The following is a 25,897-nucleotide window of genomic DNA, read 5'->3' on the forward strand; positions in this document are numbered from 1 at the left end:
AGCAACCCTCATTTCTCTTGATAATAAACAATTTGATTCTGTGATCATAGAACCAACTTGGTATCACTGAGAAGTATTTGGGTACATCCTTGTCTGAGACATATTCCCAAAACATCGATGGTTTATACGTATCACGTATCATCAAACCAGTATGTCCTCTATAAATAAACTCATGATCTTGTTGCACCGGAGGTATATTAAATCTTCCAAGGTCAACCTCTCGTGTAGCATCTATATTCCAGTATAGATCAAAAATATTGTCATGTCCTTCATCGACTATGTTTGCATATACAGCAAAGCTCAACCTTGCAGCATTCTTAGGTTCATCTGGACTATCTCTGATTGGATTAAGATTGAGATGTTCTACTTCAGCTATTGGTTCAACTTGAATGACTTCATCTTCATTAAAGACACGATCAAAGTCATAAGGTGTCTCAAGCAACCTTTGTCTATCAGCTTCCGAAGTAATGAACTCTCCTTCTTCCAAATCTTCATCATCGATACTTTCTAGATCTTCTTCAGCATCAAGATCGTCCAATGCACCTATTGTTTGAAGTTTATCTGCAATTTAAACGATTTACATATACAAAGATAAAGAACATAAATCATAAGTCAAGACATAATAAAATAGTATAAATACATAACGAAATTAAAATAAATAATACTATATCATAAATATAATGCAACAATTACATTAATATTTATCTTATAATCTTTATCTATTTTAACTTACAACAATAATATTATATCATAAATATAATGTAACACATTCATATTTATCTTATAATTATTATTCTTCATTACTCGAGTATTTTAAAATTACACTGTCAATATGTTAAGCCGAACAGAATAACTCTTTGATCACTATTCTAAGCTGAATAACACTTTGATTAACACTCTAAACTGTTAATATAACCCAAGTAATCTAATGTACACACATTATGAAACATAATCGATTATCATCAAAAATACAAAATCAATAGCACTAAGGTTCATAATCCGAATCTGAATCCGAATCTGACTCTGACTCTGAAGATGTATGAGTTAACCCTGACTGTTCTTTCATTTGATCCTAAAGTGATTCTGGATCATAATAATCATCATAATCCATAATCTCTGCTCTAGCTCTCATTTGAGCTTGTGGATCATATCCCAATCTCTTTTCTAGTCTATGCACAATTAATGGGTGCAAATCTGACTCTATAGAGGCATTGGTAGTAGAATCAGTCTTAGTTGACTCACTATCTTGAGTAGATTTTCCTTTGCTAAGATTTTCTTTTTCTTTATGATTATGAGGATCATTCACTATCTCCCTTTCTATTCTATCAGAATTAGAATCGGAGTTACCTGAATTGGAATCTTCCCTATCATCATTATTATCTGGATCATCAGGATCTGCATCTGGAGCGGCCATCACAGCTTGCCTTTATCTTGAGTCCCAGAAGTACTAGCACCCCATGAACATCTGCAGTCTCTGTATCCATAGCAGATCATCAGCAGCATCTTGATCTTGACATCTATTCTTTGGCTCACCATCTATTTGTTGTTGATTTGGATCTTGAGCTCGATCTTGATCATCATGATCAGAATCCTTACAACCATCTTTATCTCCCCCTTGAGCCAAGAATTGGTCAAGTCGAGAACCAAGAGAATGAACAAGAGCTGTCATCATGTCCATCTCTTCCTGATGCTTAGCAGCTTGGAGCTTTAGCTGACTCTCCAAAGCTGTAACCCTCATCTCTAACATCTTCTTCTATGAAAACAAACGACTCAGCTGCACTTGAACCGGAACAACTGGACGTGAAGTAGAAGCAACATCAGATGTAGAGCCTGAGGTGGCATCGTAGCTTCAAACGAAGGCATACGAGCACTGGAAGTTCCTGTGGGAGGCATCTGTGGTCTTTGCAGAGGAGCTAACAGACGTCCCATGACAGTAGAAACAGGAACTGTCGCCTGAATAGGAGCAGACGAAGGCCTAGGAGCAACAAGTGTTGGCTCTGGCTCTTGACGAACTGTAGACTCCGGAGCCGTAGGAATCATAACAGTTGTAGCCTCAGTAACAACTTGTGCGCGAGAACCAATTCCTCTTATGATAAACTTTGGTCTCGACCTTCTCTCCCCAACAACAACACTAGCAACAGAAGGAGCAGACACAGAAGCAGGAACATGAGAAACCGAAGCTCTTAAAGCAGCAACCAATGGAGTATCACCAACAGTAGGTGCATGAGACCTCTCCATGGCTTCAGAATAAGCAGCAAACTCTCTATCAACTTCAGCTTGAGATCTTGCATGTCTTCTTCTTCGCTTTGGCAGCCTTTCTTCCTCTTCTTCATCTTCTGAATCCTCAACAACATTAACCGGGACTTAAGAAGGACCAACATCAACATCAACTGGACCAGAGGTAGAAGTAGAGACTTAAGTAGATGGTGGTACAAGATTTGCGGGATCATCAACATCCTGCATAAGATCGTCCATATCTGGATCATCCTCCAGATCTCCAGCATACAGAGGAACATCATTTAGTCCCTCAAATTGATCAGCTCGCTTTTCTTGAGGATCTTCTTGAGCCTGATCATCAGCAGCAGCAGCAGGCGCTTCATCTTCCCAACCTTGTCGAGGAGCAACATAGCCAGGATTTATGAGATGTCCAAACAATGGTGGATTGACAACATTATCAGGAACACCATGACCTACAAAGCGCTTCATACTCTCAACAAACACCTTATGAGTCAGACGACCCAAATTGAAAGTAGGCCCATCAAACAGTAAATCTGCTATTCTGCACCGAATAATTATCGTAACAAATCTTGGAAATAAGAAGAATTTCTTATCATTTCCAACTGCTCTCAACTGCTTTACAAAATTGTCATAGATGTACTGGGAAAAGCTGTAGGGCTTGTTCAGTACAAGAGCAACCACCTAAGAAGCAGTAAAAATGTTCAACTGATCATGACCTGCACTCCGATGACTAAGAGACCTTAATAAGTAGTAGGCAAGCAATCTCCATTTGCCTAGAAGACGATTCTTGCGATAAGGATGAGTAATATCACCAACATATCTCATACGCCTGAGAGCACCGTCACGAAAGCTTTCTTCAAACTCAACAGGACCTTGCTCCATATCATCAGTTCCTAAGTCCAAAATGGTCCTTAAGTCTCCAGCAGTAAACTGAATGATACGTCCAGCAACAGTAGTGCGAATCATAGTGTGATCACCAACTTGCACCAATCTAGCTGAGTTTCAGAATTCAGTAATAAGACTTATGACCAGCGGAGATTTCTCGGTCAAAGCAAACAGACTCCTCTGGATTATCAACACCTACCACAAGGCCATAGATGTCTCTCTTCCTATGAGCTTTCAGCAGGATCCAGTCTTCAGGAATAACATATCCCGGTTTCAATATAAGTGCTTCTTTCTCATTAAAATGGATAGTGTTACCCTTGTCACAAATCTGAGAAACACTTAATAAATTATGTGATAACTGTTCCACATAATTGACTTTCTCCAGCGTAATCTTCCCATTGACAACATCACCTTGGCCCGAGATGTAGCCGCCCTTGGGACTTGCGAAACTAACATACGACCCATTTACATCTTCATAATTGGACAAAACGTTCTTGTCCCCTGTCATGTGCCGAGAGCATCCACTGTCAACATACCAAAGACTAATAGGCTTCCTTGGTTCTCCCTGCACATTAGACGATAAGATGGTTAGTTTCTGAAGGGTACCCAAACCTTTTGAGGTTTAGGTTTGCCGAATTCATCTCTAATGATTAATTCGGTCCAATATCCATCGCTCTTTAATGGAGCCTTGGATGAAGATGGTGTCATAGACTGTTTCTTAGGTGAAGTGAAACGAGTCTTAGGAGGTGGATTCCTTGGTGAGTAAGTACCAAATCTAGGTTGACTCCCTAATCGATCATAGAATTTAGCCGACCTATTAATTCTAACAGGAGGGGATCGATTTTGTTGAGTCATCTTCCTAGATGAATTACTCCTTTGAAGTGTACGAGAACGACTCGGACTTACACTACTAAAAGTAGTATTCTGTGAAGGTCCTTGTCGTTTTGGAGTCTTAGATCTATTGACACTAATCCTTTGATCTGTAACAATAGACTCTCCATATGACACATTTCTAAGTAACTTAACATAATTCTGTGCATTTTTATTATCAGGATGTCTTTTTGCATACTCCTCATAATAATCCTTTTTATATGCACTCATAAACTTTGGTGAAGTTACTTGTTCAACTAGTTTACCCTTGCCTTTAGGATTAGGAATATCACTAACATCCTTTGACTTGACTTGACTATCATTCTTAGGATTCTTGATCTTCCTATTTGGACATTCAATAGCTATATGGCCTTTCTCACGACAAGTATAACATTTCTTTACTTGTTGTTTTCTAGATTGACCATTTTCTATTTCAGGGATTGGTATACCATACTCCTTCATTTCATTAATGGTATCAAGCGTCTGTATTGCTTCTTCCATATTTGTTACTGGTTTAAAAGGAGCATAATGTCTATCCTTATATGGAATTTGTTCAGCTAACCATTCTTCTTTATTTTCCACACACCAAACTTTATCAATTCTTGATTTAGGTTCAATCCTATTATAGATACTTCTTTATCATAAAAAACTGTATCACTGTCTTTCAATGTGTAGTATACTACTTCATCTAGATTAAAATCTAATTCAGTTTGTTGGTGACCTTGTAGAAGTAAATCAGAATCTTTAGACACATTACTTTCCTTTTTAAGTATAACATTTTCAGCAGTTAAACTAGTTGAATTTTCTTTTAGTTTCAACATTTCTCGTTTTAAATCTGACACCATTCTACATACGTCAATGATAGAAGATAAAGAACAAGATACCTTCTGATCTGCAGCCTTGCAATCTGCCATGTATGCAACAAAATCTTCAGTTGTCATACCTTCAGGTATCACGAAGTTCTTCATCTGCTCTTCAATGCTCTTCATAGAAATGTCATCAACAGGATTTGATGACTCTTCCTTTTCTTCAGATGCTTTTACTGCAGTCATTTGTTCACTCTCAGATCTTACTGTCTCAGCAACATTACACATATTCTTCTGTACTATCTCAGATCCACTTTCTTCACTTGAGTACACAGCATAATCAATTGTTGCAGCTACCTCATCATATAATTCTACCATGTAGGCATGATTCGAGGTATCATCGGATTGTGTATTCCATTGATAAGTACCATCTGGATTTTGAACAACAACAACCTTTAAATCCGAAAATGGTGACGAAACTGGCTGTTGTGGAGTAGCAGGATATGTAATCATTGTTTGCGTCTTATGATTATTCGGAGTAATACCACCTTGATAGTAATTTTGACGACCAGCAACGGTATTATCAATCCGTCGCAAAATGACCTTAATAGTAAGCATAGCCTTTAGTGCAAAAGATCCATCGTTGACATTCTCTTGCAAAATGACCAAATCCATCGCAATTATAATATTTCACCTTGGATTTGTCAAAGCCTTTAGTGCCATTACCTATAGGTCTCCCAGTTCTCTGAGTGAATCTTCTGACCTTAATAGTAAGCATAGCAAGCTGCCATTGTAGATCCATTTCTTCCAAATCATCAGGATCTATTTGATTGTAATCCTCATCAATTACTGCAGGATCAATAACCTTTCCCCCAATAAATGCTTCATGAGCATTACAAAAGGCTGAGTAAATACTCATTCTTCCTTCTGCAGAACTCATACTCATTGGCATAGAGTGGAAAGATCATACATTGCTCTTAACATTTGAATTTGTATTGTCATAAGCAACATATCCGGCAATACCATCAGCATCTACTATTGGTGTAGCTTCTGCACCACTTAGAAATGCATTATTTCCTGAGCTGGAACTTGCTAAATGAACAGACTTAGCATGATATAAGGATGGATCTTGTGTAAAATCCGAGTGAGTGTCTTTAATCCTTCTCTTCATGTCTCTGTTCTTCAGCTTGGAGACTACCTTCTCAAAATCCCATGTACTGTATTCCTGATCATCTTGAAGTTGATGAACATAATCAGTCCAAGTTTTAGGCAGTGAATCCAGAAACTTATCAACTAGCTCAGTTTGAGGATAAACAACTTTAAAGTATGATAACTCAGTGGTCAAATGACTGAATCGAATAATAATCTCGTCAAGAGATTCTCCTTTCAGTCCATTAAAGGCTTCATACTGACGCTTGAGAAGCTTGATACGGTTTTTCTTGAAAGTTACATCGCCCTCACAATATCTTTCGAGAACATCCCATAAATCCTTTGAAGTAGTGTACTTTTTAAATAGATGTACACTATCTTGAGGCAAGGCCATAGTAAGAGTAGACAATGCCTTTCCCTCAACAGCGTATCTTTTATGTTCTTCAATAGGCATATCAGCATAAGTATACCTACTAATCACTCCGTTCTTCTCATATGAAGGCCAATCAAAACCTTGAGTTATCACTAGCCACATTTTCATGTCAGTGAGACGAATGTAGTCTTCAAAACGTCTCTTCCACATCCAATAATTTTCCATATGGAAAAGCTTTGGAGGTGTATTACCCCGACCAACCTCATGATCGTGCATGATCATCTGGCTGATAAGTAAGGCATTGGGTGAGTTTGCGACAGCTAGTAAGGTCGTCATTTTCAAATCTTTTGATGACAAATTAAACGAAATAACAACGTAGATCGTGTGGCACGAAGTCACACGAGGAGTACGTGACACAAAGAACACGAGGTCACGCGAGAAGCACGTGACACGAAGCACACGACGTCACGCGAGAAGCACGTGACACGAAGAACACGAAGTCACGCGAGAAACACGTGACAAAAAGAACACGAAGTCACGCACCTGAGCACGAAAATCAGTTCGTGCAGACGTGGCGCGAAGCTGACACGAAGTCAAGTTAGTACTGACGTAGGCACTAAGCAAGGATCTCCTCATGCTGATGTAAGCACGAGGTCGCGCGAAGTTAGACACGAACACAAAGAAAAACACGAATTTCGAACGAATTTGCAATCAATAGCAAATCAAACGATCTTAAAACTTCTGGTAATCAACCTTAGGGCTCTGATACCACGTGTAAGGTGCCCTATTGTTGCGTGGATCGTAATAAGATGCGATTCGTTATGTCAAGAGTGCAGAATCCTCTTGAGATAACTAGATTGCTATTGCCTTTTGTTAATTAATAAGTAATTAATCAACCCAAGGAGATGCACAAGGCTTGTGGTTCGTGTAGAAGAACACACGAAGGAACAAATAACCTTAGCTCGTAAATTCGTGAATATCTCTCAAGAATTCGTAAATCATTAACCTAATTTCGTAGATTAGGTCTTGTATTTATACTAATTATGTATTGGATCGTGTGGGCTTAGGCCTTAATTACGTATTAGGCCCGAAACAATAAACAACCGATCTGCCTCGTGCTGACGTCAGCACGAGGTTGTTCCTACATGCTGATGACGTCAGCACGAGGGACGACCCATTGTTCTTTGTTTGACTTCGTTTGACTCGTACATAACATCCAATCACCGTTTAAGTGTTCTACGACACTTATAAACCTTGATTCTATGTTCTTGTACCTGCAAAACAATATATAACACAAACACAATACAAAACATAAACAGATTTAATATTGAAGTTCAAACGTAATCATTAAATATCAACACAAGTTCATATTTAAATGATTTCATACAAGTTCCTAAAAACATAAACGATAATCAAATCTATGTTGCGATTGTCACAACGAATCTACATCTACAGTTTCTAAGGAATCAATATTAAGTTTCTAAGGAGGAATTGCTGGAAATATAGTAGAGTTAACAAGCTGAAGGGTCGACATTTTGTTCAAAATCATTTTGGGGTTCATTTCGAGTCTATAGCAGAAACATTCGGGTTTATTTCGAGGTCTATTCGGGTTTATTCTAGGTTGTTTCAAGGTTTCTTTGTGTTCGTTTCAAGTTTCGTTAAAAAATTGTAATCATCCTTCGGAGGTATATCTCATCGACCCATTTGATTTACTATCTTATATTTTGTCTAGTTGCCCTGTTTAGGATAAATATAGAAACACATACAAGCTGCTATCTTAGACATGCTCATCGAGAAGTATATGTAATCAAATTTATATAATTGCCATGAGTAGTTACAGATCTCCCATCTTCCATCTTCATCTACTTATCATGACAAGGAAATTCATCAAGCATTAGTGGGACTATCGTTCACTGCCTTCCCTCTGATCTACCAGCTTAAACCCTGTGTTTCTTCCTACTATCGTTCACTTCCATACCTCTGATCTACCGGTTGAGCTCCCTTCCCTCTCTTCCGTTTTGTCTGATAGTCATTCCCCGCGCTTCTTCTGGCATTTGTCAAAATCATGCTTAAAAGAAGAAACTGTGAAGTTAACAAATACTTGTTTTCTCTCTCTGCATAAACATGGAGTTTAGGAGAATGGAAATCTGGGTTTTTGAAGCATGTTAATAAAAGTGCATTTATTTAGATTGAATACCATAAAGCTTTCTATAAATTTATTACTATTATATTAGACTACATATGGCCTCTTTTTAGTTTTTAAAAGATCTTACAAGTTGATAATATATATATATTTTTTTATGGACAATATTAATATTTATGTTCAAAATTTATGTATAATACAAATCTTTATAAAACCCATATTTAAAAGCTACACAATTTTATAAAAGTGGTGTGTGCTCAGTCATGCTTCTAAACGTAGGTTTGTATATTCGACTTATAGAATGGATGAAATTTATATAAAATAAAGATACTAGCATGTTAGAAATAGTCTTAATAAAATTCTATTGTATATTGCCACACGTTTGAAAGTCATGTTGTTTCACAATTAATACAAGCAGCATGACAAATTTATCATATTTTACTATTAAATTGTAAATCATAGCTCTTCTATAATTTTCGGATTCAACATCTTTTGATAAACAAAATGTGTTTATAATAATAACTATGGGTTCTAAAGGTTCAAGATTTTTGGTTATCAAAAGTGTTCATCATCTCCTAGACTTTAAATCCGAATTTGGGAGTTCAAGGAAGTTGAGTAAGTGTTTTTTAATCTTTAAATTACTTGTTTATGATGTTACATGTCTTGTGTTACTAGTTTATTGCATAACATTGGTCAAATTTGGTGTTCTTGAGCAAATGGTCAAAAACTAGGTTTTAAAGAGGGGTTTTGATTTCCGGATGTGGGTTTGTGAAACAAGTTGTTTTCTAGCTTTGATTATACTTGTATTGATTTGTGGTACAGTGGGAAAGTTCTGTTTTGTGTCTAGCTATGCCAATTTTAAGCAAAAATTGGTTTAAGCCGTACAGTTAGAGCACGACCTCTAAGGGGCTGAGCATGGCCTTTGAGAGGCTGAGCATGGACTTTGCCCTATGCAAGAGTCGTGCTCCACTGCACTCTTCGGCTACTTTTTCGGTTCCCGCTTCGTTGTACATTCAATAGACTTGTAACTCTTAGGGGAGTTTTATATCATCAAATAAAGGTCAAATGACTTGTTACAACGCAAATACAAACACTTTGATTATCATGTCAAATTTTGGGTGCTAAGTCATTGAACCATAATTAACCAAAACTCTTCCTTTGACTTTTAAATGTTCTTGAGTCACTTCTAAAGTATCTTTTGGGAATGTGACATAGTATGGAAGGCTAAACCTTACCACTTGGGATACCGTGTGATGAATTGATGTTATGTAATAGGTCGTGATCGTCGTGGAGGTTGATACTCTGCTCATCAATCTTTGGAGATTATAGTTGCTCGTCTCAAGTGAGTTTCGTAGCCCCTGCTATATGTTGTATGCTTTGGGGTGAAAAGATACTCGCTACGTGTTTATGTGCTATGTCGTGGATTTGATTTTGGTTAATCCTACGTGCATAAGTTTTTGTGTTAGAACATGTCATAGGTAAACATGTAACGTGATTGATAACGTTGTGGATGTAGTTGAACGTATAAGATCCTTGTAGCCTATACTAAGATGACCTTCTGATTTTGTATATGATATTGATGTGTTTATATGATTATATATTGGTAGGGTTCTGGTATGCTTGATGGGTGTTGGTTGGGTGGAGGGTTAGCCGCCGGTACACCCTGTATACAAATTGGAAAGTGTATTCCTTGTTAAATGTGTTCATGTTCGTTATATGATCATTTTATGATCAAATGAAGGTTTCAAGGTTATATGTTCGTTATATGATAATTTTAAGATCAAATCAAGGTTTTAAGGTTATATGTTCGTTTTATGATCATTTATGATCAAATCAAGGTTTCAAGGTTATATGTTCATCATATGATCATTTTATGATCAAATCAAGGTTTCAAGGTTATATGTTCGGTATATGATCATTTATGATCAAATCAAGGTTTCAAGGTTTTGTGATCATTTATCGATCCAAACTATGTGATCATTTAATGATCCAAATCAAGCTTTCAAGATTTCAAGGTTATATGGTCGTTATGATTGTTATGTACATTTAATGATCGTTATGTTCATTATATGCTTGTTATGATCGTTATGTTCGTTATATGTTCGTTTTGATCGTTATGTTTCGTTATTCTCGTTTATATGATCGTTTGGTTATTTAACCAAGGTTACAGGTTCGTTATATATGATTGTTTGGTTATTAAACCAAGGTTACAAGTTTGTTACATGATTGTAGGTGCAGATTTGGTGTGACAATCGCAACATAGATTTGATTATCGTTTATGTTTTTAGGAACTTGTTTGTAATCATTTAAATAAGAACTTGTGTTGATATTTAATGATTACGTTTGGACTTCTATATTATATCTGTTTATGTTTTGTATTGTATTTGTGTGTTATATATTGTTTTGCAGGTACAAGAACATAGAATCAAGGTTTATAAGTGTCGTAGAATACTTAAACGATGATTGAATGTTATGTACGAGTCAAACAAAGTCAAACAAAGAACTAAAGGTCGTCCCTCGTGCTGACATCATCAGTATGTAGGATGAACCTCGTGCTGACGTCAGCACGAGGTCGAACGATTAGTTATTGTTTCGGGCCTAATACGTAATTAAGGCCTAAGCCCACACGATCCAATACGTAACTAGTATAAATATAAGACCTAATCTACGAAATTAGGTTAATCGTTTTAGAATCTTGGTTAATAATTTACGAATTTACGAGCTAAGGTTAATTGTTCCTTCGTGTAGTCTCTTACACGAACCACAAGCCTTGTGCATCTCCTTAGGTTGGTTAATTGCTTATTAATCAACGAAAGGCAATAGCAATCTAGTTTTCTCAAAAGGATTCCGCACTCTTGACATAACGAATCACGTCTTATTACGATCCACGCAACAATAGGGCACCTTACAATGATCGTTATGACCTAATAAGGTTATTTATTTGTTATAGGATCGTGTATTCATCGAATCAAGATTATATGATCGTTTTATGATCAAATCAAGGAAATCAAGGTTATATGATCGTTTTATGTTCGTATCAAGGTTATATAACCATTTATGTTCGTTGTTTTAAATCATTGATCGTATGAATATGTTATTGATGAGTGATTTATTTGTGAGTTTTTCCCCATTTGTTTGTCATGATTTTTGAGGTATAAATGAGTCGTTAGTATGAACTTTAAGATACTTAATGGAATTAGGTTTGTGAACAGGTTTGACTCGAGAGGTGACTGATCGAGAGAGTAGAAATGAGCTTAGGAAGATTAAGGATGAAGTTCGGGAGATACGCACATAAAGAATAAGAGCTGAATCAAGAAAACAAGTGCAACATGAAGCCACCAGCGCCGCTGGTGTCCAACCAGCGCCGCTGGCATCAAGCAACCAACGCCGCTGGTGATCAACCATCTCTTTGTGCTCTCCTTCGTGTGTTACTTCGTGCTTACGTCAGCAGGAGGTATACTTCGTGTTCGTGCTTACGTCATTGAGTAACTTCGCGTTTACTTCGTGCCACATCAACACGAACTACCCTTCGTGACTTAGGTCGTGACGTGTGTACTTCGTGTTTCACTTCGTGTGTAGTGTGGTTCGTGTCTTACTTCGTGTGAAGTGTACTTCGTGTTTCACTTCGTGCTTCGTGCCACGTGTACTTCGTCTCACACGAACTTAGTCTTATTTCGTTTAATTTGGTAACAAAAGATTCAAGATGACTACTTTACCAGCTGCCGCAAACTCACCTAATGCCTTACTTATCAGCCAGATGATCATGCATGATCAGCCAGATGATCATGCATGATCATGAGATTGGTCGGGGTAATACACCTCCAAAGCTTTTCTGTATGGAGAATTATTGGATGTGGAAGAGACGTTTTGAAGACTACATTCGTCTCACTGACATGGAAATGTGGCTAGTAATAACTCAAGGTTTTGATTGGCCTTCATATGAGAAGAACGGAGTAATCAGTAGGTATACTTATGCTGATATGCCTATTGAAGAACATAAAAGATATGCTGTTGAAGGGAAGGCTTTGTCAACTCTGACTATGGCATTGCCTCAAGATAGTGTACATCTGTTTAAAAAGTACACAACTTCAAAGGATTTATGGGATGCTCTCGAAAGGTATTGTGAGGGTGATGTAACTTTGAAGAAAGATCGTATCAAGCTTCTCAAGCGTCAATATGAAGCCTTTAATGGACTGAAAGGGGAATCTCTTGATGAGATAATTATTCGATTCAGTCATCTAACCACTGAATTGTCATACTTTGAAGTTGTTTATCCTCAAACAGAGTTAGTTGATAAGTTTCTGGATTCACTGCCTAAAACATGGACTGATTATGTTCATCAACTTCAAGATGATCAGGAATACAGTACATGGGATTTTGAGAAGGTAGTCTCTAAGCTAAAGAACAGAGATATGAAGAGAAGGATTAAGGATACTCACTCGGATTTTACACAAGATCCATCCTTATATCATGCTAAGTCTGTTCATTTGGCAAGTTCCAGCTCAGCAAACAATGCATTTCTAAGTGGTGCAGAAGCTACACCAATAGTAGATGTTGATGGTATTGCCGGATATGTTGCTTATGACAATACAAAATCAAATGTTAAGAGCAATGCACAATCTTTCCATTCTATGCCAATGTGTATGAGTTCTGCAGAGGGAAGAATGAGTATTTACTCAGCCTTTTGTAATGCTCATGAAGCATTTATTGGGGGAAAGGTTACTGATCCTGCATTAATTGATGAGGATTACAATCAAATAGATCCTGATGATTTGGAAGAAATGGATCTACAATGGCAGCTTGCTATGCTTACCATTAAAGTCAGAAGGTTCACTCAGAGAACTGGTAGACCTATAGGTAATGGCACTAAATGTTTTGACAAATCCAAGGTGAAATGTTATAATTGCGATGGATTTGGTCATTTTGCAAGAGAGTGTCAAAGGCCTAAAAGGATTGATAATACTGTTGCTGGTCGTCAAAATTATAATCAAGGCGGTGTTACATCAAATAATCATAAAACGCAAGCAATGATTACATATCCTGTTAGTCCACAGCAGCCTGTTTCATCACCATTTTCGGATTCAAAGGCTATTGTTGTTCAAAATGAAGATGGTACTTATCAATGGGATACACAATCCGATGATACCTCGAATCATGCCTATATGGTAGAATTATATGATGAGGTAGCCGCAACGATTGATTATGCTGTATACTCAAGTGAAGAAAGTGCATCTGAAACAGTACAGAAGAATATGTGTAATGTTGCTGACACAGTAAGATCCGAGAGTGAACAAACGACTGCAATAAAAGCATCTGAAGAAAAGAAAGAGTCATCAAATCTTGTTGATGACGTTTCTATGCAGAGCATCGAAGAACAGATGAAGAACTTTGAGATACCTAAAGGTATGACAACCGAAGACTTTGTTGCATACATGGCAGATTGCAAGGCTGCAGATCAGAAGGTATCATGTTCTTTATCTTCTATAATTGATGTATGTAAAATGGTGTCGGACTTAAAACTTGAGGTGCTTATTTTAAATAAGTCAGTTATTAACTTAACTAGTCAGAACAACATGTTTAAAAAGGAAAACGACTCTTTGTTTGCCAAAAATTCTGGTTTGGTAAAACAAGAAAGTCTTTATCAAGATAAGATTCGTGCATCTGATAAGGATATTCTTGCATTAAAAGAAAAACTAAAGGAGTCAGTTCTGATGGAAAAAGTGGGAAATGAACAATATGCTCAACTAACTTAAGATTTTTCTAAAAAGGAGAAAGAATTAGTTGACGCAAAATTGGAGATAGTTAAGCTTAATACAAGACTAGATCAAATTAGGGGATCTGAGTTAATACGATCAATGCAGATGCAAAAACCTGTACCACGGGATTCAAAAGATAAAAGTGGTTTGGGTATTAGTTATAATGAAGTTAGAGGTCCGTTCAATGATAATTATACAGATGCTCTAACGCAGCTCACTGAAAAGATTGACAATGGTGTAATAGATCCAATCGTTTCAGAAAAACAAAATGTTGATCAAAAGACCCCTAAGAGCTCTAAAAAATCGATTGATAAAACTAAGGAGCTTAACAAGAAACATAAGCTTGAAAGCTCGATTGATAAAACTAAGGAGCTTAAACCAGTGGATCCTAAGAATGGAATTTATGATGTTAGTACTTCTAAAGGATCTAATCAAGTGAAGTCAACTTGTCCTGTTGATAAGAACATTAAATGTTTCACAATGAAAGGATGTGATACTGTTTTTACATCAGATGAAATTGATTTTGAAAAGACCGATCATGACAAGATTGACAAAGTATGGAATAAGGGTGAATCTACGTCTAGTGAAGTTCCCTTAACTCCATATAAGACTCATAAAAATTCTCAATAGAAAGTACATTTTTCGGGTAAAAATGAGTCAACTGGTTTGTCAAAAGAGGAGTCAGCCACAATTGAACTTAAGGAATGTTTGGGTATGACTTCAGCTGAGTTTGATGTTAAAGCTAAGAAAGCAAAAGCTAAGAAATCGTGTTTCTATTGTTATGAAGTAGGACATGTTTATATTTGCTATCCAAATAGGAAACGGAGATGTCCTGATAAGGGTATGTCTTCTGGTGGATCTAGTGACTCAGATATTGCTGCTCATAATAATAGGTCTAAAACTCCAAAATGACAGGGACCTTCACAGAATACTACTTTTAGTAGTGTAAGTCCGAGTCGTTCTCATACACCTCAAAGGAGTAATTCACCTAGGAAGATGACTCAACAAAATCGTTCCCCTCCTGTTAGAATTAATAGTTCGTCTAAATTCTACGATCGATTAGGGAGTCAACCTAGATTTGGTACTTTCTCACCAAGGAATTCTCCTCCTAAGACTCGTTTCACCTCACCTAAGAAACAGTCTATGACACCATCTTCATCCAAGGCTCCATTAAAGAGCGATGGATATTGGACCGAATTAATCATTAGAGATGAATTCGGCAAACCTAAACCTCAAAAGGTTTGGGTTCCCTTTAGAAACTAACCATCTTATCGTCTAATGTGCAGGGAGAACCAAGGAAGCCTATTAGTCTTTGGTATGTTGACAGTGGATGCTCTCGGCACATGACAGGGGACAAGAATTTTTTGTCCAACTATGAAGATGTAAATGGTTTGTATGTTAGTTTCGCTGGTCCCAAGGGCGGCAACATCTCGGGCCAAGGTGATATTGTCAATGGGAAGATTACGCTGGAGAAAGTCAATTATGTGGAACAGTTATCACATAATTTATTAAGTGTTTCTCAGATTTGTGACAAGGGTAATACTGTCCATTTTAATGAGAAAGAAGCACTTATATTGAAACCGGGATATGTTATTCCTGAAGACTGGATCCTGCTGAAAGCTCCTAGGAAGAGAGACATCTATGGCCTTGTGTTAGGTGTTGATAATCCAGAGGAGTCTGTTTGCTTGTTATCAAAAGCAAACGAATCTGAATCGTTACTATGGCATAGAAGAATGGGACATATCAATTTTCGAAAGATGAATGACATTGTCAAACATGGTTTGGTTGAAGGCATTCCCATGAAACGGTTTGGAATGGAAGACAAATGTGTACCTTGTCTGAAAGGTAAACAGCAAAAGTCTACACATAAACCGAAACAAGAAAATTCTATTGCCAATCCTTTCGAGTTACTTCACATGGATTTATTTGGTCCAGTAAATGTAAGAAGTATCGGTGGGATGTATTACTGCTTGGTGGTTACTGATGATTACCCGAAATTCTCATGGGTATTCTTTCTTAAGTCAAAAGACGAGACTCAGCAGATTTTGATAAATCTCTTTGTCGAAACTGAAAATATTTATGGAGTTCGTGTTAAGAGAATCAGGAGTGACAACGGAACTGAATTCAAGAATAATGTGATGGATGTCTTTTGTTTGTCAAAGGGAATCCAACATCAATACAGTTCTCCGTATGAACCACAACAGAATGGAGTTGCTGAAAGGAAGAATAGGACTCTAATCGAGACAGCCAGAACTATGCTTGCAGATTCAAGGCTTCCTACTATGTTTTGGGCGGAAGCGGTGAATACAGCTTGTCATATTTTAAATAGGGTTACTGTAGTTAAATGTCATAATAAGACATGTTATGAGCTTCTACATAAGAAGAAACCGAATTTACGGAATGTTGAACCATTTGGTGTACCGTGTACTTTCTTGAAGTATCTACCTCAGTCAAAGTTTGATTCAAAGGTTGAAGAGAGATTTCTCATGGGTTATACACCGGGAACATCAATTCGACGGGTTTACAACAAACAGACCGGCAAAGTTGATTTGGGAACAAATGTCAAGATTGTCAGTCATAAGCCCGCTATACATTCTGGAAGTGGCAAAAACTTCGATTATGATAGTGTGTTTAGTTCACTACATGGTCCTAATTCTTATTCAGATCCTGAGACAGTTGACGATGTGATTATTTTAAGAAATCACATGGATAATACTCCTATATCTCCGCTTACTCGAAATGTCGATACTACTCCAACCAACGTTCAGTCTACTACTGATGTTGATGAAAGTGGTAAGGACAAGGATAAGACACCAGATTCAGACAATATTGAACCCGCAAACACTACACCACCTAATCCATCGAAGGTTACACTGCCTGATGATGATCCTATTTCTGAAGAATCGGAAGATGAATTCCACTCACCAACCTAGTGTTGACGTATTTGAGTATCTTTTCAGGTATAAGAGAAATCGCTTGCAAGCTAGGAATTGATTCCTATAGATGGACCTAAGGATCGTTTGATTGCATTCTAGATCTTTAGACTCGAGCACGATGCCTCGGTTTGTTTCCTTTTTATGGGACTTAAATATTGTATTTTGACTCGGGTATGACATCTTGTAGTCTTGTATGAACATTATATAGTTTCTCTGAGTAATTTGCATTTGCAAGCTTATTTCAGTTGCATCTCACGTTCACTACTAGAAACAGGGCTATCCGTGACCCGCTTTTTATGATCCACGCTAATAGATGACGCGCAAAGTAAAAAGTCATAAAATAATCTATCATAACTTGTTAAATCTACAGGGTTTATGACACACATTTGTTAGTGTCATAAAAAAAGGTCCCTAACGCGGAGTGTACTTACATTTGCGTGTCATCTTTGTTCCCCATATATAAAGCTAAAAAAAACCCTATCCTTTTTTTCAATCAGATCCAGAACGAACGAACCCCAAAATCTATCGAAGAGGAGCTCCAAAATCGAAGCCCCAAAATCAAACGACATCATCTACAAAAAATCGAATCCCCAAAATCGTTCGTTTTATAGTCAAAATCTTTCAATTTTCGATTACATAGATCTGATAATGGGAAGTTATAGATCTGTTCTAATTCAATTGAAAATAACTAGGGTTTCATTATTATTATTGGTTGAAGGTGTATACTGATGATGAGAAGTTAAAGATTTGGAGTAAGGATCATATACTTTTCATAATGATAATTTGAAGGAACCACACGTAAATATCTTATTCAGCAAATGGTTAGATTCATCTGCCAAGAAGCCGACGAAAAAGCCAACGAGATCTCAATTTCCGCTGAAGAAGTAATTATTCACACTCGTTTTTTTCTATTTCTATTTCAATTTCTTTTTTTTCTATTTCAGTTTCTTTTTTTTCTAGTACTTAGGGGACTGATAATGGATCGGTTTATACAAAAATTCTAACAATTTAAATTCAATACAGTTTGAAAAAAATTCATACATTGTGTTATTGTGATGTGTGTGTGTTTGTATGTTTTTATGTCTAATATATATCAGTTTAGGTAGTGTAATTGTGTAATTTACATCTGAAATATATATGTTATATAGAAAACTCGCGGCCGAATGGAAAAAGAGGACAACATTATGATTATGGAGCGTGAGATTATGAAAGGTCGAATGGAAAAAGAGGAAAACATCTTAAATAAGAAAGACGAGCAGTGACACCGATGATTTTGAGTTATATCCTGCAGCATAGGCTTGAGAAGGAACATCCAGAGCAAGTATTTCCAAATGGGCCAAGAAATATTGTTTCTCGTTTACTCGTTGAAATTCAAAAAGGTAATACTTAATCTGGTGTTTTGGTACGTGTATGTATGTTGGTATACTATTAGTCACATTTCTTTATATGAATGAATTATCAGATATAAGATTTACAGAATTCAGGCTATCTACACTTGCAACATCAGCTATTCTTGTAACTTCATACAAAGTCCAACCTGACATGTATTCAACGTTTAAGGAGAGCATTTACAGTTTTGGATGTGTCGAAAAGGTTAGTATTATTACTGCTATCTTTATATTTTTATTACATTTTTGCAAAAATGCATCTTGATTAGTTATTGTAACTCTCAGATTATGCAATGTTACTTTTAACTAAGGAATGGGCCTAAATAGAACAAATACACAGAATCATCTTTTTTTTTTGTTGGCTAATACGTATGATTTAAATGATGTCTATATGGCTACAGGTGGAAGTGAAAGCATGTCTTGATGACCTAAAGACACATTATATAGTCGATACGTGTATACAAGTTATCAAATTTTAAAAAGGCATTGTATAGATATGATCATAATCTTTGCTATATATAATTGCACACTATATGCTGAATCCTAAGAGACAAGTAGAACAAAAAGTGAAAGAAATGTCTGGAATGGGTGTCAGAAAGATGAAAGGAAAGATGGATGGAAATGAGCTATTGAGTGATCGGTATAGCCTAATGGAACGTGTTCTCATCTGCCTATGGCCTATCTGCAACTGTTTTGGAGTTCATTTTGGCAGCTTTAGAGACTAATGAACCCGGACACTAGCAGTCACACTTGCATACTAGAGCAACACCGTGTAACTGTTAGCTGATGAAAGGTAAAATTCAAAAGGTTTTGATCCCAAAGCTATTGATCATTGATTGCATTAATTCATTTTAAGGGATATATCGTTTCGTGGTTTTATTTATTCATATTCACAACTTTGGTAGTACAATAAGAAAAGAGATGTCATGAGAATCCGATCGATCTGCATTTTATGCTATCTTTGGAATATGATGTTTTGATTCTGAAATTGAATTGCTGAGATTGGAAACTGTGTTAGAGCTGTAAGATGGAAATATACATGTTTTTTCAGATGGTTGCAAAAGCCAAAGTTTGTGTGGTTTATGTGTGACACCTTAATGAATTGGCAGGTTGTTTTATCTTGATGGGTCGGGTTTTGTTTCTTATCTATCGTGTGTGATATGCTTAATATTGATCATTTATAAACAGTGAGGCATGTGAGCCGTTCACATTCTAGAAAGTTCTGGCTGGTGGAAGGGCAGGGAATGCTGGCATTGCAGTGAGGCATAAGCGCCGTTCACATTCTAGAAACTTCGTTAGGGTTAAGAAAGGTATTGGATTTCTACTTTATGAAGTTATTTGTATATGTGGTGTCTACTTTGGTGTTTTTTTAACTCTGATTTAAACAAGGGGGCTGCTGGTGCACGCGGTGGTGGGCGTGGAGCTGGACGTGGACGTGACACCTCCTTTCGTGGTAGAGGTGCTCCAAGAGGAGTTGGCTTTCGTGGTTGGGGTCGTGGCACTGGATCCAGCAGGGGACGAGGGAGATTTTAGAAAAATATGTGTATGTTTTATCTAGTATGCGTTTAGTATTCAACTTCCGCCTTTAGATGTTGTTTCGACATTTAAATTTTGATGGTTCTTTCCTCGGCTGCTTGTTCAATTGTTCCATTGAATAATGAATTAACCTCATTGTTTTGATATATATATATATATGAAATGCGTTATTTTGATATTTGTGTTTTTAATTTTGTATTATTAGGTTTTTAATTCTCATTTAATAGAAAATTAGGAACTGAAAAAAAAAATTTAAAAAAAAAAAATTAAGTTATGACACGCAAAATGGCATGTCAGAAAAGAGAGTCATAAACCGAGGGTCATAAAACGAGCGTCATAGATAGATGACGCCCAAATGCGGGTCATGAAAATTTATGACTGGTCCTTCCTTGACGCGCTTTTGCGCGTCATCTGACCCCTTTATGATACACATTGCGCGTCAAGAATAGCCCTGTTTCTAGTAGTGGTTTCTGCCATTGGTGGGGTGTTACATTTTGGGAGTAGAGTTTAATTGATGTTTAGTTACGAGGCTAAGGCCCATGTAACGGTTTTAAGTAAGCTTTTCTAGTAAAAGGCGTTGGAGGATATTGTCTAAGTCTCTAGTTGTGTCAACAAGAGTGAGATGAGGACTTCTTTGACTTATGTAGTGTAGAAAGGATTGTTGGTAATGGGTAAAACTTTGGACAATTGGATGTTGTAAGGAAATTATCGCGACAGGCTATGTGTGATCTTCTGAATCTACGGGGAGGTATATCGTTAAGCCTCTTAGGCTTAGGGGTAATGACAAAGTCTGTGTATGTTGACCGTCGTGCTTACGGAGGGGTTCTATTTAAAAGGTCTATGAACTATAGTCTCAATCTTCTTAAGCTTAGATAAGACTTTTTATACAAGATCATAGGCTCGTGGCCTCTGATATACTTTTGTTTCCGGTTTTCCCCAGGGTATATGAGTTTATGCGCTTGGCATTTATCTAGGTCGGATGTGTATATGCTCCTCTAGGGCACATTGATTTTTGGGGGGGTAACTTACTTTCGGAGTTTTACTCTATGGAAACGTTACGAAGGAAAAGTATTATACCCGATGATTTTGCTCTACGGAGGTTGTCTGATCTACGAAGGGTAGGAAACCATGTTCGTGGCTTTATCTTGACGGGAATATTGCAGTATGTCAATACTTTTAGGGGTTGATAATTTATGAGGCTTATGCCTTATGAATTGAGCCGTGGGTGAGCTTTGGTATATGGTTTAAACTATCGTGTAGGTGACCATTATACAAGCTATATAAACCTTTAGGCAAAATATAAAAGGTCATGGTTTTAGTGCATACCTTAGGATTTTAATGCCCATATAGTTTGGTTGGAGAGTTTTTACCTCACGTCTTGAGCTTTATAAAGGAAGATTGTGAATTTGGTGGAGAAAGTGTTAGAAAGATTTGTGAATTTGGTCGCAAGACGTCATCGAAAATGAGGTTTATATCATCATTAGCCCCCAGTCTAATATTATGGACTGATAGGTTCTTGATTTTAGACTGTACTCCTTGTTCGCCGACTTCACGAGTTATTGGATCGAACTTATTTCGATAAAAGAGTGTACCGAAGGCTGCTGAGAGTTCCTATATACTATCAGAGACTTCCGAAGGTCGCCGAAGGCTGTCGAAGGTTTCCGAGGTTGGCGTAAAGTCTTTTTGGAGACTTCTTGAGCTCATTAAAAGGCTTCTAGAGGTTTTCGTAGGTCTCTAGAAGCTTTAGGAGGTTTTCAAAGCTCAACGAAGGCTGTATGAGATTTCCAAAGCTCGTCGGAGGCTGCTGAAAGTGTGTGAGGCTTGATGAATGCTGACGAAGGTTTACAAAGGCTGTTGAAGATTCTGGGTCAAGTTCTCTATCTTGATCTACATCGAGAAAGACTATTGGAGGATGCCAGAAGCTGTAGGGATCCTTCGAAGCTCACTGGGGGGTCCGAAGGTCGCTGGAGACTTTATAAGATTTTTGACCGTAGCTACAGGCTGTCGGAATTTTTCGTAGGTCTTCCAAGGCTAATTGTGGTTTCTTAAGCTCGTCGAAGATTGTCAAAGGTTTCCGAAGCTTACTGAATGCTACCAGAGGTTTCCGAAACTCGTCGGAGGTTGTAGAAGGTCTTTGGAGCTCGGCGAAGACTGAGGAGGGTCTTACAGGCTCGCCGAAAGCTGTCGAAGGCTTCCGAAGCTTGCTGAAGATTGACTGAGGTGTCCGAAGCTCGTCAAAGGCTGTCGCAGGTTTTTGAAGCTTGCTGAAGACTGATGGAGGTGTCTGAAGCTCGCCGAAGGCTATCGGAGGTTTCCAAAGCTTGCTGAAGACTGATGGAGGTGTTTGAAGCTCGTCGAAGGCTGTCAGAGGTTTCTGAAGCTTGCTGAAGACTGGTGGAGGTGTCTGAATCTCGTCGAAGTCTGTCGGAGGTTTCCGAAGCTTGCTGAAGAATGATGGAGGTGTTCGAAGCTCGTCAAAGGCTATTGGAGGTTTCAGAAGCTTGCTGAAGGCTGTCGAAGGTGTCCGAAGGTCGCTAAAGGCTTCGGGTTGATTAATCCATTTGGATCTGGTGCAGGATAGGCAGCGAAGCACACTCTCCATCTCAATCTTTCTCTTTCATTATTATTAGTTTTTGTACCATGGAGATGGTTTTATTAAATAAGTATAACCGTTAAAGGTCAATATTTGTATCGGATCCTGTACTCTCATGATGTTCGATGGCATGCTTTATTGATGAAAATATTATTTATATATATATATATATATATCTACTGTGTTGATATAATGGCAGCCGTAATATATGAATAAAATATTTTTAATATATTTACTCATCGCGTAATTCATGGGGCCGCCAATTCTCAATCAGTAGATCTTGTGTGTTGTATTGATTTGTCAATATAAAGGCAATAGTAGTTCGTCGCAGTTTTCCTTTACGGTGGTGATCTATCATCTTTTTAATTTGGTACGACGGATCATAGTGTGGTTTAATGGTGGCTTTTTTTGATATGAATCAATGTGGCCCCATGGATGGCGCCAAATAAGCGTGCACCAAACCGCATAGTTGATGATAACTCCGGCTAGGGGTTTTGATCGTGGAGAGATGATTGAGGTTTAAGGATTTGTTGGCGATTCCTCGAAGGTAGGAGCGGTGCTCCATTACGTCAATCTAAGGTTGTTTGATGTGGATGTCGAATCTTGTTCGACTTTGATTAGGGTTTTGGTTCGATCCATGATCATATGTATTATATGTGTATTCGGTTGATTTGTAATCATACCAATTGAATGAGGGTTACCTCTCCTTATATAAGAGAGAGTAACCTAGAAAGAAAGCTAGGGTTTTAGCCACCTTTAGGGTTTCAGATATCATTGCTATGTTTATCCGATTTACTTGTCATCATCATCCTCTTTATAATTGGGATATGATTTTCTATACTTTAGGAATGGATTTGTAGCTATCTTTAGATATTTAATTATTATTAATATCTTCGAGCTTCGTGTTCGGTGGTCTTCGTATCATGGTTCGGAGGGATACATCGTCATAAAATATATGCATGGCTTCATTGTATGATAAGCTTCTACTAATGTTGAAGTTCAACTGAGTAAGTTAAAGAAAAGTTGACATAAGACCTTCTCAAATAAGAGTTGGTTGGTCAAAATGCTTTCATAATATGATGTGACAACGCTTTACAATGTACCTGCATATTTTAGTTTCTTTCTACTATCCAATTTCTAGTTTAATATATTTTAGGGTTTATTTTTTATTTAAAAAATAACATATATAACCTTTTAAAAATAATTAAAATATATAATTTTCTTTTTATAGCATTGAAAATACTTTTAATATACAATTATTTCATATAAGTTTCATCAAGCATTATTTAACATAAACAAAACTATTTACTTTCAAAATTAAAAATGTTAGATTTTGAAAATTAAAAAAATAACATTTCTAATGAAACATATAACTATTTATCTGTGATTATAAATAATTTAATTTATTTAATTGAGAAATGTATTTCTAGTATAATCATTAAATATTATATTTTTTTATATGAAAAAAAGTTTAGTTAAATTGTTAATGTTTGAATTTGGTTGGGTTAGACTATTAAGAGAAAAAAAACTATTTTTTTAATAAACATATGATTGGCTTGATTTGTAAATCGAGATAGCCTAATATGAAAATGGTTGAATAAAGGGCAAAATGAGTAATTAATATTTTAAAAGATCCCTAATGCTAAATCTTTTCTTATATATGTTTAAACATTTAAACAAATCATTTTATGTCTTCATAAATCTCATACCCTGTGAAAGTTTAATTCATAAACCACACTACTTATACCACTATACAAAAATTAGAGTTAATTGCAAGATTGGTTCCAGTGGTTTGTACATTTTAGCAAGGGAGGTCTCTTTTTGAGAATCATTGCAATGGTGGTCCGTATTTTGAGAATTTTTTGAAAAATTGGTCCAGTTTTGATGGATCCGTTAAAGGTGGCCGTCAAGTGTGCACGTGTGCAACACGTGTGGAGGTATTTTTGTACTTTCCACCCCACAAGGACCCCCGTTGCTAAAACAGAAAAACCACGCGGACTAATCTTGCAACTAACTCTTCTTGACCATTTTAGCAACAGATCCGTCAAAATTGGACCAATTTTGTCACACCCCGACTAAGGCAGAAAACTCGGGGTGCAAGATAAGCACACGCGCACATGGATGTTACATAGGAAATAACTAAATGAGTGCATAGATTAAACATAAATAGTCGAATACATAGTTCAAATAAACAATCATAGGTTAAAACACATAGGTTCAACAAAGCATTCCAAATAAAACATAAGATAAGTTCCCACGCAGGAGAAAAGATTAGGCATATTGCCAACAAGCACATAGATAAACATGCAAACTCCAAATCCTAAGCCTGAAGTCTGCTACGAGTCCCATGCTACCATTCCTAGCCATGATTTGCTCGATTACCTGAAAGGATACTTAAAAGCGTCAACACAATGGTTGGTGAGTTCGTAAGTTTCATAGAAAGCATTTAGTAGTAAACATGCTTTTATAAGTACACGCAGCAGCGTTTGATTATAGACTTACTTTAGATATAATAAGTGCACACAGCTTAAGATTCCAAAACGTCTCAAGGCCATTTGGTTAACCAAGCAGTGGTAGAACACACAGGGATAGGCACAAAGCACTATCGACCACATAAAGCACACACAGGGATAGGCACACGACACTATCGATAAAGCACACACACGGTATCATGCAGTAGTCTATAATCGCCATAGTAAAAGAGTATCCGTCATGTAAACGTAAATGTAATCCAATGTATGAAATCACAAGTGTATCTGAAAAATGTAACCACAAGTATATCCAAAATTGATAATCATAAAGCACCATATACGTTTTATCAAAAAAGCATTTTGTATCCTTTCAGCCCCATTAAAACATGTGAAAAGGGGGGTACGAAACTCACCTGAATGCCAACAATAAGATCAAGCTACACATGATATCAGAAAGCAAGTAACCGTTACGCAATCAATCTGTTACAAGTTATCATAATTTAAGTATTCATTCCATATAGGTAAACGTGCTCTTAATGTGTCGCCAAGTATCGACTAAATTTTCCAATAGCATACTAGTTTGACTTTGACCCAAATTCGCAACTTTGACTAACGTTGACCAACTTACGAGTTTGACTAAGTTTGACCAAATCGACTAAAGTTGACCAAACCGACCAAAGTTAACTAAAGTTGACTAAACCGAGGTAGTAATCAAAATCCGAGGTCACAATTGAAAGTTGGGGTCTTACACTG

At 37.0% G+C, this 25,897-nt stretch overlaps 1 protein-coding gene across 1 annotated transcript; it reads right to left on the reverse strand.

Annotated features, from left to right (window-relative positions):
* Nucleotides 1-22,022: 22,022 nt before the first annotated feature.
* On the reverse strand, nt 22,023-22,682 carry LOC122601332 (repetitive proline-rich cell wall protein 2-like). The gene has a single exon (XM_043774099.1). The coding sequence runs from the start codon at nt 22,680-22,682 to the stop codon at nt 22,023-22,025; it is 660 nt and encodes a 219-aa protein (XP_043630034.1).
* Between the last annotated feature and the right edge of the window lie 3,215 nt (nt 22,683-25,897).

Source organism: Erigeron canadensis, chromosome 5 (assembly GCF_010389155.1).
Source record: "Erigeron canadensis isolate Cc75 chromosome 5, C_canadensis_v1, whole genome shotgun sequence".
NCBI classification, from domain to species: Eukaryota; Viridiplantae; Streptophyta; class Magnoliopsida; order Asterales; family Asteraceae; genus Erigeron; species Erigeron canadensis.